Here is an 18,621-nt window from a genome sequence, read left to right as displayed (position 1 = left end):
GTGATCAAGAAGTTGCCTGTACCCCAAAATGGTATCCTTAAACTACAGCTTGTCCCGCAAAAAATAAGCCTTTACACTGATCAACTGGAAAAAGTTACGGCTCTCAAAGGGGCGACACAAAACGTATACAAAATAAATAAATAAAGTGGTAAAAATTTGTAATCTCACCAACCGGTAGAATAAATTTAATGTCGTTTTTAACTCCCGATGTACATCATAAATACAAAAAAACAATGATTTCGCATTTTTTATTTTTTTTTCCCCATTCCAGCCCACAAAGTTCATATTATTTTTCAGTTTACCAGTACGTTATATGGCACATTAAATGGCCTGGAAATCTACAACTCATTCTGCAAAAAACAAGCCCTCATACAGTTGTCAATGGAAAAATATGGAAGTTTTGGCTTTTGGAAAGCGGGGAGGTAAAAAAAAAAAAAATCTGAGAAATGGCTGCGTCTTCAAGGGGTTAATGATGCCTTAACTCTAGTCCGTTATATTCTAATTGCAAATGTTTAAAGTCATCTTGTATTACATTTCCCCTTGGCAGTGAAAAGGCAACCAGTCTTACTTTCTTTGTAAAAATATTGTTTCTATTCATTTCATAGATATACACATTAAAACAAGAAAGCCAAAGCACAGATCATCATGTTAATCAAACAGTTCAATAAGATGCTATTTTCTTTACTTTATCAAAAGCAAATGATCCCAGTCTCCAATGAAATCATGAATGTAGTTTTATCCTATGTGAAAGCAAAAGTAAGTATAATGAGAAGGTACTGTATGCTGTTGAATTACTTTTTACAATTCTAAAGAGTATTGCTTAAAGGGGGAAACTGTCTGCACTATTGACGTCTTTAAGTAAATGCTTGCATTCCCCATAAAATAACAATTCTAAAGCACTTTCTTTTTTTTTTTCTCTTCAAATTCTGCATTGTGATTGAATTGATAAGTGGAAGATACCGTTCTCGTTAATAGGGTGTGAGTCCCTATTGGATATGACACTGATTGGACAGTGTCAACACCCCTGGGACACCGACTTTACAAGGAGAAAGTTAGCATCTAGCTATAAATTCCTAATTGTCCTCGGCAGCACGCATGGGTTATGCGTTCCAACCCGGAATAAGGAACAGAACCTACTAAAATGCAGTAACAGAGTTAATTCCCAAGCCTTTTCCTTAAAGAGGCTCTGTCACCAGATTTTGCAACCCCTATCTGCTATTGCAGCAGATAGGCGCTGCAATGTAGATTACAGTAACGTTTTTATTTTTAAAAAACGAGCATTTTTGGCCAAGTTATGACCATTTTTGTAGTTATGCAAATGAGGCTTGCAAAAGTACAACTGGGCGTGTTGAGAAGTAAAAGTACAACTGGGCGTGTATTATGTGCGTACATCGGGGCGTGTTTACTACTTTTACTAGCTGGGCGTTCTGAAGAGAAGTGGATGATACTTCTCATCAGAACGCCCAGCTTCTGGCAGTGCAGATCTGTGACGTCACTCACAGGTCCTGCATCGTGTCGGCACCAGAGGCTACAGTTGATTCTGCAGCAGCATCAGCGTTTGCAGGTAAGTAGCTACATTGACTTACCTGCAAACGCCGATGCTGCTGCAGAATCATCTGTAGCCTCTGGTGCCGATGTGTCCTCGCTCGTCTGACACGATGCAGGACCTGTAAGTGACGACACAGCGTGATCTCTGGAGAACACGGCTGTGTCTGCACTGCCAGAAGCTGGGCGTTGTGAAGAGAAGTGGATGATACTTCTCGTCAGAGCGCCCAGCTAGTAAAAGTAGTAAACACGCCCCGATGTACGCACATAATACACGCCCAGTTGTACTTTTACTTTTCAACACGCCCAGTTGTACTTTTGCAAGCCTCATTTGCATAAATACGAAAATGGTCATAACTTGGCCAAAAATGCTCGTTTTTTAAAAATAAAAAAGTTACTGTAATCTACATTGCAGCGCCTATCTGCTGCAATAGCAGATAGGGGTTGCAAAATCTGGTGACAGAGCCTCTAAGTGTGTGTTTTTTTTTTTTTGTTCTAAGGGACAAAAAAACTGGAGCCTTTATTTTCTATCCCCCTTTAGGACAGTTAGACCGGTGAGGTTCTATTCCAACGGTAAGCAGCAACCGTGATAGAAAACAACCTAAGATAAGAAAAAATACTATTACAATCTGCTGTCTTTCAGAGCCAGCTGGGGGTGACCAGCTGGTGCCGGTTCAGTACCACTGGAGTGGCTGCCACTTTTAACAAAATACCTTTTTCTGTGCACTAGGGGTGTCTGGTGCTTTTCCTGTAGGCGCGGCTTGCTGTGTCTCACTACCCTTTCACCATGTAATGTTTAATATCCCCAGTGTGTACAAAGATGCCACCTGTATCACTTCCTGTTCAAATGTAAGCACTGCCCCAGGTTAGGATTTGCCGTCCTGGTTTAAGTTCCTGTGTTTGAATATGCGGTGGCTCAGCGTGTCAGGCAGTGGATTGCTCTAGCAGGAAGTGTAAGCTATGCTCCTGGTTATGTATGTATACTTGATACAGTTTGCGGACTGCTTCCCTAGATTTCCAGTTCATCTGAGGAGATACCTAGGAGTAAGGCGCCTGTTGAGAGAGAGAGACCAGACATATATAGAGTGCAACGATTGTCAACAGCCCTTGCCAGATGAGCAAAGCAGTGCAGTAGACCTCCTGCATATAAAGGAGTTGCCTCTAGCTTGTGAAGCAAATATATATATTTTTTATTTTATACCATGTTCCTCAGCAAGAAGATTTCGTCCAGGCCGAACCGCTAGATCTTCTCCTTCGAGGGGAAGAAGACTCTCTTTCGGGCTCCTTAATAGGCAACAGTCGGGACAGAAGAACATATTTTGACAAAAACCCTAAGAAGACTTGAGCTCCTCCCTCCAAGACTGATTTTTGACGCCAGAAGTCTGGCAGGCTGAAAGATTTCTACCACATCTGAAAAACTACCACTACAGACTCCTGGGTGCTAAAAATAATAAAGGAAGGTTGTTCTGTAGAATTGGCCTGTCCTCCACCAACCAGATTTCGCCTCGACCATGGAAGTCTACGTCAGGTCATCTCCCTGCTGGAGGAATTTGTAAAAATATGCATGCCTTAGAACCTGTTCCTCCTGCCGAGTGTTTGAAAGGTTACTAGTCTCTCATGTTCCCGGTCCCCAAGCCTGGAAACAAATGGAGAGTTATAATAGATCTGAGGTCTCAACGTGTGCCTCAGCAAGAAAACAATTTAAAGATTGAGACTTTCAGGTCTACAGCTGCGTGAATTACAGAAGGAGACTTAATAGCGAAGTTAGACCTCAGGGATGCAAACTTGCACAGCTATAGAAGCCACACCATGGGCCAAAACACACTTGAGGCCTTTACAGTCAGCTATCCTGAGGAATTAGGACAAAGACCCAGCAGGCTTAGCCCACAGATTCTCAATCACCCCACAGACAAAGTTTCTTCTAAAGTGGTGGATAGACAGGAAGAATCTTCAGAAGGGGGAAGTCCCTTGTATCACAGGACAAAGTCGTGGTAACTACGAATTCATCCATCAAAGGGTGGGGGGCCCACCTTCAGGAACACTGGACTCCGAGTATTTGGAGTTCCCATGACCGGAAGATATCCTCCAACTTCAGGGAGATGCAAACTGTGGGGTTGTCATTGTCATTTAAAGAGCCGAATCAGGGGTACCTATGTAAAGATGCAATCAGACAATCTAGTAACTGTTCTACCTGAATGAACATTTAGGCACCAGATGTAGTCTTCTAGAAGCAAAATGTGCAACAATTATGACCTGGGCAGAATGCCATTTGGCCTGCATTTCTGCACTTCACATCAGAGGCAGCGACAGCTTAACAGACAGATGCTCAAACCCAGCAAGTGGGAGTTGAATCCAGACCTTTCGAATGTTGGTGCAGAAGTGGGGACTGCCACAACTAGATCTGATGGCAACATCTGCCAACAAACTCTCAAACTTCTGTGCCTTAACCCCTTAATGACCAGCCTATTTTAAACCTTAATGACCAAGCTATTTTTTACGTTTTTTCCATAGTCTCATTCACAAGAGCTTTTTTCCCTACCGATTTTCAGTCGTGAGGGCTTTTCTTTTGCGGGACGACTTGTAGTTTTTATTGGTACCATTTTGGAGGAGATTATCACATTTTATGACTTTTTTTTTTTTTTTTTTTTTAAGGCAGGATTCACAGAACTATATTTCCATTGTTTTTATATTTTTTACGGCGTTCACCGTGCAGGTCAAATGTAACAGCTTTAGTGTCTGGCTCGTTACAGATGCGGCAATACCAAATATGTGTACATTTTTACTTTTTTTGTTTTAATAGTAAAGCATTTTGTAAGGAGGAAAATGGGTTTTAAACTTTGTTTTTGTTTTATTAGTCCTACTACGGGACTTTAAAGAGGCTCTGTCACCACAAGTGACCTATCTCCTACATAATCTGATCGGCGCTGTAATATAGATAACCGCAGTGTTTTGTTTTTTTTAAAACTATGATTTTTGAGCAATTTTAGATTTTATGCTAATTAATTTCTTAATAGACACCTGGGTGTTTTTTACTTTTGACCAACTGGGCGTTGTACAGAGGAGTGTATGACACTGACCAATCGGTGTCACACTTCTCATTGTTCCAGCCCAGCTTCTTTCACTGCACAATCACACTAACAATGGGCTGGAACAATGAGAATTGTATGGTTGGCCAGCGTCATACACTTCTCTGTACAACTCCCACTTGGTCAAAAGTAAAAACATGCCCAGTTGTCTATTAAACTAATTAGCATAAATCTAAAATTGCTTATAACTTGCTCAAAAATCGTTTTTCAAAATAAAAACGACTTATCTACATTACAGCACCGATCAGATTATTTAGGAGATAGGGCACTTCTAATCAGAGCCTCTTTAATATACAATCCTCTGATCAATTTTATAATACACTGCAATACTTTTGTATTGGTGTTTTACTGCCTGTCTGTTTAAAACTGACAGAGGAATGACCTAGCAGGCATACACTACAAGCAGACCTGGGGGCCTTTATTCCCCCCCCCCCCCCCGGCTGCCATAGAAGACAGACACTCTGCGATCTTATTGCCGGTTGTCTGTGGGAGAGAGGGAACTCCCTCCCTCTCCCCAAAACAACTCTGATGCGGTGCTCTGAGGGGTTAAACAGGTGGGTTCGATACTGATATCGATCTCACCCGTTCGAGCAGGGATGCCCCAAGCCCTCCGCTGCATCTGGTAGCTCAGCAGGGAGATTTAACAGCTCCCTGCTCTATTTATTCTGACGCAGCGCCGTGAAAAGGCATATGCATCAGAATCAAGCCCATTATTGGGCGCTGTGAAAAGGCGTATTGGCGGTGACTGGTTACGCAAGTTTGGAAATCTGGTGTCTCTGGATGCATTTTTTTCCTGTCCTGGGAGATTCTGCAATTTTTTTAAACCTTCTTTTTTTCCCCCTGTTCCATTTAATCCAGAGATGTTTAGTGACGATCAGGCATGACCAGCCCAAAGTTCTGGCTATCATCCCATTTTTGCCCAGGAGGGCAAGGTTTCAGGCCTTATTAGAAATTTTCAAAAGGAACTTACTGGCGCTTACCCCTCAGAAGATCTTCTCCCCCAGGGAGGCTTTCTGCATCCCAGTCTCAAAAAGCTCCACACGACGACCTGGATATTGAAAGGCTAAATCTAGCTGATCATGCACTTTCCCATGGAGTAATTAAGAATTTGCTTTCTTCCCGGAGGGATTTGACCTGTTCTGTATATAACAGGGAATGGGGAGTGTTTCCCTCCTGGTGTCTAGAACATGATTTTTTTTTTTTTTTATTTATTTAATTTTTTTTCCCCCAGGGAGATTAAAGTCTCAGATTTATTAGACTCTCTTCAGGATGGCTTCCAAAAAGAACTTCAGTAAATTATGTTCAATGCCCACTTTTCAGCAATAAATGCTTGTTCTAAATTCAAATTTAAAAAAAACCAAAAACGTTGGTGAGGAAATTCTTTAAAGGTATTCGGGTCCTTGGACCTAATGTCAGACCCCCTTGTCCCCTTTTGGGATATGGCTGTTTCTTTAAAAAAACTAAAATATCTTCTGACCTCTTTGAGCCCTCGGCAAGGTTGAACCGAACCTTTCTATCCTCGAAAGTGATGTTCGTGGCAATTATATCTGCCAAGAGTGGACAAGTTACAAGCACCCTCCGCTTGTGAACCCTACCTGAAGATCCTCCCTGACTGTATTACTCTGGGAGGAAGGACAGCACCCATTCTCAAAGGTCTATTCTGAAGCTAAATTTCCTGGTTTAGATTACTTACCTGCTTTCTCCCTGCCAAACACTAGTAGCGATTGTTCAACCTTACTCATTGATGTTAAGAGAGCAGTTAAAATCTACCTCCAAAGAATCTCTGGCTTCAGGTTATTTCTACAATTCTTTGGTGCAAGCAAGAGGAGCCTTACAGGCTGCTCTACTTTTTCAAAGTGACTAAGGTCTGCCATCTCCTTGTGTTCCCTGGAGGGCATTTCAGTGCCTGTAGTATTTGTCAATTCAACTAGATCCATCTCCTGGGCAGAAATTGGAGAAGTTCCTCTTCAGTTAATCTGCAAAACAGCATCCTTCTTTTGAGCGTTCAGCCTTTGACACCAGAGTATAAACAAGGTGATTCAAGACTCGCCCACATTGTCCTTAGCTATCGAAGTCCCATGGGTGATGCCGAGGACAATTAAGAAGACTAAAACTTACCTGAAATTATCTTTTCCTAGAGTTTGAAGCAGCAGTAGCCCACCCAATACATTGCACTTATTTTGCTTGTCATTATTACACACAACTAAGGGTAACTAGAGCCTTTGTCTAAGGAATGGGCTTGGGTACATTCTCGGATTCAAGGAAAGTAAAACTAGCTAATTTTCGTCTTTATTCATACATTTCCAGGAGGAATAACATTGGTATGGCATGACGCAGCGATCTAAGAAAAGATGCTCCAGAATTGGTGTTAGTATTACTATTATCTGGGGAATGCAAGTATTTCTAAAATGGAGATGTCAGGGAAAACTGAATGGTACTCTTTTACTCAATTTTGTTTTAATGTGATTTCCTTTTCTTTAAGCGGTTTGTTTAATGACGAGAACCACTTTTTAAAAAGACACCCCGATCTTTACAATTTAAACACTGTACGCGGATCTGGAATTCGCTGCAGGAAGGCTACCAGGTCCCTACCTCCTTGACAGACACCATTCATAATAGGCAGGAAATTTCAGGCTCGTCACAGATAGCTGGGTGCAGACTGCCAGTAGACAACTGAATGAAGACTGAAGTCTGATAACTGGATATGATCTGGTAGTAGGAGGCAAACTTGCAGCAGGCAGCTGGATGAAAGCTTAGAGCGGATAGCTGGACACAGGCTGGTAGTGGGTAGCTGTATACGGGCTGATAGCAGATAACTGGATACAGGCCGGTAATTGGTTACAGGTGAATTGTAAAGGTGCCTTAAGTAGTCCTGAAACAAACTGATTGGTTAGACTATACGACCATGAGCAGGGAAAAACACATAGCAGATATTGTTGGCCAGGACGAGCAGCAGGACCAGGCCATCATTGGGGGAAGATATGAGACCGTACCCCCCCCCCCCCTTACACCTCCTTCTTGGGTCGATCACCAGAATGGAATGTCTTGAGGAGCAACGGGGCATTTCATATTTTGAGAAGGCTCTGATTATATTCGTGGACCAAATCCTTTCCAAATTCTAAAAATGTCCTTCGCAATTATTTATTTTTTTACTTTAAGAAAATAAATCAAACTTCAAATGGACTAAGGAAATGAGAATCAAATTTGTACGAGAGTACCCTTAGTCAGACGTTTTTTTTAAGAAAGCCATACTTTATCTCCAGCAGCATACTGTGAAGGAGGTCTCTTATCTGCACATCTTTGCATATGAGAAACCGCTTCAATAATGGCAGATTTGGTTTGTGGCCAGACTTGCAAAAGCTTTCCATAGGCGGAATTGGCAGTGGTAACTTTAGAGGAAGCAGGCACAGGAACGGATATCCATGGCTGCTGACTGTATACAATAAAGACCAGGGAAGAACCCATGGTTTCTCCGGAATGGTGGTTATTGGAGAATCCTGCTCAGTTGTCACATTGGGCAGACACAAAATGGTGAAGATTTTCCATGACCTCATTGACCCTCTCCACTTGACCATTGGACTGGGGATGGTATGCAGAAGAGAAGTCCAACTTTAATCCCAGCAGGCCACAGAGCTCTTAAAAATCTTCAGGTGAACTGTACACCACGGCCCAAAACAATATGTAGGGGCAGGCCATGCAGACGATATGTTACACAAGGAAACCGGCCAGACAAGGGGCAGACTATGCAAGGGGACAAAGCGTGCCATCTTGGAGAAGCGATCCACCAACCCCCAGATTGTGTTACAGCTGGCAGAGGTGGATCAGTTACAAAGTCTAGTGATGTGTTGCCATGGAGAATTGAAGCCCAACTGATTTGGGCTTTGGAGATCTGTTTTGAGCATAGAACCTGAAGCAACATAGTCCTACTGGTCATGTCTTGTCAAGAATGTACAGAACTGATAAAGGAGTTCCTGAGTTTTATGCACTCTGGCATGACCAGCCAGTTTAGATTAATGTCCCCAAGTTAGCGTCCTTTTTCTGGCTCAGGGAATGAAGGTTTAACCAGCAGTCATCCTTCAGTAGGCCCGGTGTTAGCGGCACGACACAAAGGATTAATGTTGCGGATCCTTAATTTGGTCGGTAAAATCAAATAACCGAGACAGAGCATCTGCTTTGGTATTCTTCAGACGGAAGGGCAATACGAAACTGGGCAAAGACCTCAAGCGCTGTGTGGCCCGTAGATGGGCTAAATTCTTATGATAGGTGAAAATGACTAAAGGATGCACAGCCCCTTCCAGTAGATGTCTTCACACTTCCAGCACTAACTTAATGGCCAGAAGCTCCCATTCTACTATAAAACAGTTCCTCTTTGCAAAACAAAATAATTTTGATAAGAAAAAACGGGATACAGTCTTGCCAGTAGGACCTTTTGCGTCAGGACTGCACTTCCACCAACAGAAGAGGCACCCACCTCCAAAGAAAAATTGCTTTGAGACATCTGGGTGTTGCAACATAGGAGCAGCCGCAGAGGATTTTTTCAATTGAAGAAAAGCCGCTTCTGCTTCTTGGGTCCAATTCTTTGCATTGACTGCCTTCTTCGTTAAGGCTGTTTACAGGAGCCAGCAACAAGTGGGGAGTGAATTGCCAGTAAAAGTTTGCAAATCCAAGGAAGTGCTAAATTGCACGAAGACCCTGAGGACGAGGCCAGTTTAACATGGCAGATCCATCTTTAATCCCTTATAAGACAATATAACCAATAAAGAAGGGAGGATCTCCATGCCAAGTTGGAAAATTGTCATTGTTCTGTGGCACAGGCGGTGCAGAGGCAGGCTCTACCCATGCCAGGTACGTAGTAAGGCAGTTTGACCCCCCCCCCCCCCCCCACTGAAGAACTTGGCCCAAGGCTCCAGTCAAGGACTGCGCATGTTGCCAAAGCCATGGTGGGCCCGGATGCAAGGGGTAAATGGAGACTGGCAATATATAGGAGATGCACTTTGTGTAAAGCACCACCACCTACAGTGTCAGACTGTGTGCAAACAGGATGGGGTCAGGAAGGCGTTGGCCATTTTATGGAAGTCACCGCCAAGGGTTTCTACAGATGAACAAATGGCAGGCTAAGACTAGTCACCAGTTCCTGATCAGTAAAGTTTCCTGCCTGCACCAGAGTCTAAATACTCTTGGACAGTGGCAGAAGTGTTATCACAGGACAACTTCATAGTCTTAAGCATAGTCCACTTCATAAAGATTCTCTCCAGTGTTGGTAGGAGGGACAAACCTAGGTGGAGTCTCCTGACCACAACTGCACGGTGAAGTGTCCCTTTTTGCCACAATTCATAGAGATTGTACTTATGCCACTGAATCTTATGTCCATTCTCAACGCCAGAGAGGACTGCATCCAGAGAGGAAGGTAATTCAAGGCATTCCAGTTCATCCTTTTTTCGGTCAGCCAACTCCTGGCAGAAGGTTGTGACCAGAGCCTCATTGTTCCAGGCCAACTCTGCTGCAAGGGTCTGGAACTGAACAGCATATCGACCCACTGTATAATTGCCCTGAATGATATTCAGGATGGCAGTTGATGCCGACTAGGTTCGCCCAGGCTCCTCAGACCGTCCTGAATGTCTCTAGGAAAACGTACAAACCTGAAATCTCGGGTCCCTCATGCTCCCTTATGGGATTGGCCAATGCTTGGCCCAACTGTAGAGACCATAATTGCAATTTTAGTCTGGTCAGTGCAGAAGTGGTGGGGATGCAGCTGAAAATGAATCTGGCACTGGTTGATGGACCCATGTAAAGTCTAGGGGTCCTTATCATAACACGGGGGTGGCGGCGCATTAATTCCTCCACCTACAGGGATTTCAGAAGCCGCAGCCTTTGGGATGGGAGACTCTGGAGGTGGATTAATCCTTTGCTGTGGAGCCAAAATATCCATTAACTGCAGCATTTGGTCTTGACGATTGCTGAGGTCCTTGATGGCATCAGAGTGCCTGTACCATAGGCAAGGGATTGCCAACTGGGTTCATGGCCTGAGCAAACTTTTATGTCCAGTGAGTTGTGGACCCAGTAGGCTACTCCACTGGTCTGGCTTAGCGTCACCTAAGTGCATTATCGAAGTAGCCTCTCTGGTCTTCAACCTGTAACACTCTACGGGGTTCTGGACTTTGCTGCAGGGAGGCTTCCTGCTCACTAATTTAATTTGGCTAGCCGCTACTCTCACCGGGACCAACAGACCAGGATACCATGATACTAGCACATATCGAGGGTATAGGCACTGGAAGATGGTACCTTGATGGGCATGCAGCCGAATGGATGCAGATCATACACCGTAATGGGCAAGAAGCTTCAGGCCCATCACAGACCGCTGGGTGCAGACAACCGATAACTGAAAATAGTCAGTTCGCCTCTCCAGGTGCACAAAACAAACAGCTTATCTCCACGCCACAGGCACAATTTTCAGGAGGAAAAGGATTAGTACTCCTTGTGGAATATGAGTGTTCTTGTCACAGGGTATGTGGACCCACTAGGCCGCTCCGCCGTAGCGGAGAGGCAGCTGACCAGGTCAGTCTATACGAAAGTCTATAGTAGTAGTAACACTTGGATGGAGGTTGGTTCAGCAGGTAGCACCAAAAGGGGCGGGCAGTATCCGATGTGGCAGAAGACAGCAGGTGCAGAAGACACAGCATTAACACTAGTAGGCACAGGAACCAGAACAGCACGGGATACAGGAACAGGTAAAAGGGCATGGGTAACAACTGGAACTGGAAACACTAAGGGACCATTTGCAAGACAGACTTGGGATAGCGAACAACGCTCAGGCAAGGATCAGAAGGGCTGGGGCTTTCTTATATGGGCAGTTGATGATAATGATTTCCTCTTGTGTGCGCACTGGCCCTTTAAGGCTAGGCACGAGCGTGCGCACGCACCCTACGGTACACAGCAGGTGAGCGCTGGCGTCTCCTAGGAGGGAGATAGGGACCAGCGCTCCCGGATCCATGGCTGCGGGCGTCGGGAGGTGAGTTCTTCGGGTAAAAAGACAGGCAAAATGGACAAATTTGTGTCTGTCCCTGCTAGAGGTGACAGACTTCTTGTGTAACTCATCCACTTCGTCTGTCTTTATCCGCTAGCTATTTCAATAAAGAATACTTTTATATTGCACAAGGAGTGCTGATCCTCTTCCTTTTAAACTGATACACTACAGGATTGTGGGAGAAAGGACTTTGTGTATTTATTAAAGGTGATACAGGAAACCTTATTTGACAAAACGTACTCTAAAGTAAGGCCAAAGGATTCAACGTGGCAAATAGTAAAACATTAGTAATCAAAGAATTAGTTGGAAAGATAGATAAAATTCTAGTATGTTATTTGAAGAATTATATATCACTCCATCGTCTACACTGCTTAAAGCTAGCTGAGAAATATCAAGTAATACAGCCTACTATGACGCTTGCAGCTAATTAATGGGATGCTTGTTGAAATTTGCACACTAATACAACACAAATACGATTGAATATTATGGCGGAGAAGGGAGCAAACTGCTCCCTGCGCAACTATTCACTAGTCTACAGGCCTCGTTGGTTCTTAGGCCTATAAGAAGCTGAGACCGGATCCCTGTGCAGGCCTGCGTGGAGAAGTTACTGCGTTGCGACGGCCTTCGCAAGGCTCCTGTCTTGGTGTATTTAGGCTGAGGAGGCTGAGAGCCCTTGCAGTTTTGTTCGTTGAAGGCACAGGGCAAAGTGAGTATTTTTGTTGGGGGGGGGGGGTGCCTGGCACTATCTATACTGGGTCGTGGCACTATATTAGAGCCACCAGATAACTTTGATTGGGGCCCCAAACGGTCAAATTTGTACCCGAGGGTAAGAAAAATTTACTTTTGGGCTTAGAGTCTGCAGAGCCATTATTTTATTCAGCATTAGATGCAGGAAATTTGGGAAGTCAATTAGCGCTACTTCAAGAGGAAAGAGGTCCTCAATCTTGTTAAGCATAGTTGAAGCTTTTAATATGGTGACTCATTCCTATACCGAAACGGTGTCTTCATCAGACCATTGTAAATGGTCTGAAGTCACCGGTTCGGTGTCAACTCGTCACCCTATTAAACTACACTTAACAAGACCACCTCTTTCCTCTCGAAGTAGCGCTAATTGACTTCCCAATTTTCCTGCATCTAATGCTAAACTACGCGGTGGAGCCTTGCAGTCCCACCGGATAGGAAGGCGCTGCAACTACATCATTCCTTGCAAGTAATCAGAGTTGTGCCTGGACTTCCGACAACCATCCCAGGTGAGGGTTACCCCTACACCTCTATCGTTTTATTCCTTATTGTTGGGATTTCTGCACCATGAGGCACTCTTCTTTGACTTTTCAGATTACAAATAATTTTAATCGGGGGGGGAAAAGCAAATCCCCAGTGGCCACTTGATACCCTCCATGCACTTGATCAACTCTCCGATGCATGGACCCCACAAAATACTCCCCCCCCCCCCCCCCCCATATCGCTTTTCCACTTGAATTCACAATTTGAAAAATTTCACTTTGTATTCTGACATTCCCTCTAGACAAATGGGCAGCCTCTTGAATTGGCGGTGGATGTTGGCTGTGGTACTGGACGTTACACTTTGCCTCTAGCTCCTCACTTCAAGAAGGTCCTGGGAACCGATATCAGTGATTCCCAAATAAATGTGGCAAAACAATATAACTCTGCACCCAATGTGTCATACATGTGAGTATTACGCTGGATTTACTGTATCCATTCTGCTGATATAACGAGAGGACTAGATCTCGTCAGTTACACTGGCCATCATCTCTCCTGTCTATAGGGTCGCCCCGGCTGAGAAGTTACCGCTGAAAGATGCTTGTGTGGACCTGGTAAATGCTGGTCTGGCTGCTCATTGGTTCACAGTAGACAAGTTTGTCAATGAGGCAGCTCGAGTGCTGAAGACAAATGGTTGCTTGGCTGTACATGCTTTCTATCCAGCCGCTGAGATTGAATACAAGAAACGGTCAGAAGATCTGACCGCATTAATGACCGAGGTAACACGCAGATAATAATTTTATGTAATGCAGATAGAACTTATAAGCCTTTTTATTTTGTTTACTAGAATTCTGGTGTTCTAATATCAAGCAACAACAAATTATATTTTACTTCTAGTTTACATCTAGCTTATATTTGTTTCTTTTCTTTGTGAACTACAGTCTAACAATCTCAATGTTTGTTCGTAATTTAGGTGAAACCAGCGAACAGTGGCATTATGTTTGATGTATTTAAATATAGGCAAACTAGTCTGGTTTATTGGGCCCAATATAATAAAATTATTCTGAGGAACCACCCTTCATCTATAAAGAACCTGTGCATGTCCACTTTTAATTGCAGTGTTTGTTTTTATTATTGAATAGTGTCTGGTGGTTGGCTCCAAATGAGCTTTGGTAACCTATTGTGTTAGGGGTCCATTAATATCTCAGGGCCTTGGCACACTAAAGGATGGTGGGTCAGTATGAACCTGATAACATAGTTGTGTGTTCTGGTTTTTTTTCTCATTTTGTTTAATTTAATTTTGCAGGTATGGGATTCTTTGTTCCTGTATTCTGATGAAAGCAAAGAGCGCCTACTTACTCAGTACCAAATTATATATGAGACTGTGCCGCTAAAAGACAAGGAATGGTAAGTCTTTACTTTAACAATATTCTGTTCTTGGAAATGCCATCTGAGCTCTTATATTACATTATTCTCATGTAATAAGAAAAACAGAAGGGTTCTGAAGTCATGAATGGGGAAGAAAACCAGAAAATGTCATGCAAAATCAATATCCATAAGCCATGTATATGATACTCCATGTCATGTAATTTGTTATAATAAAACTTCATTAAGAGCATACAGTATGAAGACTGCTCTTTTTCCCAGTTGTCCCAAACTGTTCCCACAAGAATTAGTAAAAGTTCTCATTTTTAAATTAAACTTGTTTTCGAACAGTGATTTCAGAAAATTTTTAACAAAGCAAATGCATTAAATTATCTGTAGACCGTAAATACTAAATTCATTCAAGCTAACTATTGAGAAAGCAGATACTGTGTCAATTTATTACACCTTGCACAGTTCATTAACAGGACGGGTGGATTGCAGTACAAAAACCGGTTATCACACTTGGGGTTATTCAGTTTTGAAAAAGACTGTTTAGGGGTAATCTAACCACTATGTACAAATTAATCAATGGACAGTACCGAGATCTCCCTTAAGATCTTTACAACTAGACATGTAACCAAAACAAGGGGTGTCCTATACAGCTACAGATAAGGTTTCACCCTAATCCTAGATGGTGATTCTTTACTGTGAGCAGTGATACTATGGAACTCGCTGCTAGAATGTGGTTGTTGGTTTATTGAAAGGTCGAGGGTACTGATTTCTTAATTGAAATATGATTTTCGGAGTTATGGGAACTAGAACTAATCCCTGATCCATCGTCCCATCTTCAAAAATCTGATTGCCATAATTGGAGTCGGGAAGGAATTTTTCCTCCTTACATTGAGCATAGGGGTTTTTGCCTTTCTCTATCAACCAGGTAGAATTATATATTGGACTTGATAAACCTAAACTAACTAATAAACAGAGGTATCCGTGAATTAACCTGCTATGGTTATATAAATATGCTATAACCTAGAAATTACACTGCTGACAGTGACACCGGGTCATGCAATAAAGGTTATCAAAGTGTTAGGATTTATTTAAAATATTCCATTAGACATGATTGCAGTCATTTTGTTGTGTGATGCCCACTTCTGCTCCAAGTGATATCGTCATGTATGCATCTATCAAATGCCATCACTTCCAGTTTAAAAAAAAATAAAAAATTCTATAGTTTAGTCACAGGCAATTAAAAAAAGGAAAGCGCATGGGCATGGAAGAGAACAAGACAAGAAGCCTTAGAAAAAAAGTGGGAGACTTGCATAGAGGGATTGTTAGGTTGGTAAAGCGGAATTTCTTTACTAAAATTGGACTAATTCTCCAATCGCATTTCTCTGAAAGTAGCTTCCAAAGAGCCAACACTGTTCTCCTTTGACTAATCTCGGTGAGAACTTTTTTTTTTTTTTATTTATTTATTTTTTTAAAGGAAGCAACGCTTGTTAATGAAAAAACAACTTGTCCTTTTTCATTGTGAATAAATGTTTAAAAAAAATCCCATTTTGTGTAGGACCTCTATTTAAAGCACATACTCTTCTTTTGCAGGGTGAAGGATATACCAGTCACAATGCAGATGTCCTTACCTGAAATCATTGCATTTATACAATCAATTTGTTTGTTTGAGGCATTCAAAGAGAAAAATGCGGAAAGAGCGGGACAATTTCTTATACATATTGAAAAAAGGTACGGTGTAAGTTTTAGCATTTTACAATATACACTTTTATAGCATAATTTTTCTTATTGCATTTTATAGATTTTATTCGTATTTGTTTGCCTATGCCATTCTATTAATTACTTATTATTTCCCACTTTCAGTATGGTTTCCCTTTAGGTGGGTCAACATAGGAAAAATGTTACTGTAGATCAACTTAGTTGTGTGGAAATGTACACAAAAGGTGTTGTATAATACATTAATTCTCAGGGACCAGAAATCTGAAATATAGAACATAGACTCTTAATTTGCCTTTTGTCTTTAATCAAATTGTTTGATATGCTGAATTTATACACTGCCAACAGTATGTCCTAAAGATATTCAGAGAATGTTTATTCAGGAAACCTTGTGTTTTTCTAGTGTCCTGGTATTTTAAAGCCAGGGCCCTAGTACAATAAAGTGAACAATATAAATTGAAATCATAATACACCCTCCGAAAAGAAAAACAGCAAGAACCTTTAACAAAAGGTTTAATTAGTACGTAAACAAATAAATTGAAACTGAAAAAAGAAAAAAAATCCCTAAGTATGGAACTGCAATGCCTAACACCAGAGGCTAACTGTAAGCAAAATGAGAGTATAACCTGAGCCACTCGGGGACAGATTTAGTAGACATAGGCCCTGGACTGTTCCCAAAACTTGGGGGGGGGGGGGCGCTTCACTGCCACGCCATGTCTATAGACAAACACCACCTTTTTGTGCGAGTGTGTGTTACAATTCCCTTTGTCATAGGGCTATAACCCTACATGCTGACAGTATTACACTGTGCAGGGACTCATGCCCCTGATAAGGGGAATGGTAACACCCAATTGTCATAGGCCTGAGCTACACAAATACGGTTTGTGAAATACAAGGACTTCCTATAACAGACACCTCCAGAGACATGACAGCTGTACTATAAATCCAGTGGCTCACAGGTGAGGGCTTCTCTAAAGGTGGTCGTTCGCTTATCTTTTCTTCATCTGAGTGAAGTCATCAGAAGTCGCCATACATTAACGAATACATGCAGACCCTGGACCAGACCCCTAAATACAGTTTTCTAGACCTGACCCACTAAACTAATACAGACCCCAGACTTGCGCCCCAAAACTTGTTAGAACCCAGACCAGACCGTATATACTTGCACAGCAGCTCATTCTTTTCTATGGCATCTTGCTGCTCTACTCGTTTAAGAACAGACCTATATGATCATATAACCTTGTCTATAGGTTTTCAGTTCCGGTTACTGTTGAAAGGCCTGCAATCATCTGACCTAATGTCTGCTTAGTTTAGGTCGTGCAAAATAAACTGCAGTTTTGTCACATTGCCGTGTTGAAACTGCGATGTGCTTTTTACTCTTCAGGTGACCATGGGCCACCAACACCCCTATGGTGCTCCGTCACTGCAGCCAATTATTTCTTCAATCGGTCATTTAAGAACCCAGGCCCAGCCCGGGCACATTGCAATTACAAACTACAATAATAACCCTTTTGGGTCATTTGTTGTGATAAACCAATTCACAAATCTATGCAGAACATTTTGCAAGCTTTTAGGTGAATCGGTAGATATAACTGCCAATGGTCTAATGTAGCCTTCTGTAAATGGCTGGGAGGCGACGGTGTGTTTCTTGTACAGATTTTAAATTAAATAACCTATTGTTATAGGTACATATTTCTGTCCTTGACCACCTTTTATTAACCATCCTAAACCATACAATAAAGCTATATAATTGTATTTTATAAGTTGTCAACCACTAAAGCACCCTGGACTCCATTTGTTCAGTGTGTGGCAAATAGCTTGTAAAGAAAAATATGTATCAGAGTTTATAATGCAGAAGAAAGTAAAAAAAAAAAAAAGCAAACACCATAAGGCCGGATTCACACGAGCGTGTGCATTTTGCGCACGCAAAAAAACGCTGTGTTTTGCGTGCGCAAAAGGCACTTAACAGCTCCGTGTGTCATGCGTGCTTTTCGCACAGCCGCTATCATTATGACACTCTGTTTGGATCTTTGTAAACAGAAAAGCACGTGGTGCTTTTCGGTTTTCATTCATACTTTTCACTGCTGTTGCGCGAATCACACGCGTCCCACGGAAGTGCTTCCGTGTGGTGCACGTGATTTTCACGCACCCATTGACTTCAATGGGTGCGTGATGCGCGAAAAATGCAGACATAAAGGACATGTCGCTGCGTAAAAATCACGGACTGTCTGCACGGGCCCATAGACTAACATAGGTCCGTGCGAGGCGCGTGAAAATCACACGCGTTGCACGGACGTATTTTACGTTCGTCTGTATAAGCCCTAACACTCTTTATAGTATTCAACTTAATTTCCATGATTTCTAAATTAACCTTTTTGTTACAGATTCCGAGATATACTTGGAGAAGAGGCTGACTCTGTCCAGCTGAATGTGCAAATGAAACACTTCTGTATCATGGCTTGCAAACATTAAAATGGATAACTGCTGAATATGTTTTTGTTTTTTTTTTCCTATACTTAACAGATCTAACTTGAGTAATATGGTAATTTTAAGAGGATTACCACTATAAATATACTTTCTCTTTTTTAATGCACATTACATACAGTGGATGCAGATAAGGGCTTCTGAGTTTCTGGAATAAAAATGTTCACATGC

General features: G+C 42.3%; 1 protein-coding gene across 1 annotated transcript; it reads left to right on the top strand.

The window, feature by feature from the left end:
* Window positions 1-645: 645 nt before the first annotated feature.
* On the top strand, window positions 646-18,438 carry LOC142656293 (uncharacterized). The gene is made up of 6 exons (XM_075831189.1): window positions 646-756; window positions 13,181-13,344; window positions 13,442-13,655; window positions 14,183-14,283; window positions 15,844-15,981; window positions 18,351-18,438. The coding sequence occupies exons 1-6, from the start codon at window positions 646-648 to the stop codon at window positions 18,436-18,438; spliced, it is 816 nt and encodes a 271-aa protein (XP_075687304.1).
* Window positions 18,439-18,621: the final 183 nt, after the last annotated feature.

The sequence above is a fragment of the Rhinoderma darwinii genome, chromosome 6 (assembly GCF_050947455.1).
Source record: "Rhinoderma darwinii isolate aRhiDar2 chromosome 6, aRhiDar2.hap1, whole genome shotgun sequence".
In the NCBI taxonomy this organism is placed as follows: Eukaryota; Metazoa; Chordata; class Amphibia; order Anura; family Rhinodermatidae; genus Rhinoderma; species Rhinoderma darwinii.
The sequence above is the reverse complement of the archived record's forward strand: the minus strand, read 5'-3'. Positions and strand labels throughout refer to the sequence as shown.

What these genes read in the sequence shown, in the direction of transcription:
- LOC142656293 (XM_075831189.1), top strand. Translation starts at nt 646, where the DNA reads ATGTTAATCAAACAGTTCAATAAGATGCTATTTTCTTTACTTTATCAA. An exon ending in TATCCTATGTGAAAGCAAAA is followed by an intron (nt 757 to 13,180) that starts GTAAGTATAATG and finishes CATTCCCTCTAG; the next exon opens with ACAAATGGGCAGCCTCTTGA. An exon ending in CCGCTAAAAGACAAGGAATG is followed by an intron (nt 14,284 to 15,843) that starts GTAAGTCTTTAC and finishes CTTCTTTTGCAG; the next exon opens with GGTGAAGGATATACCAGTCA.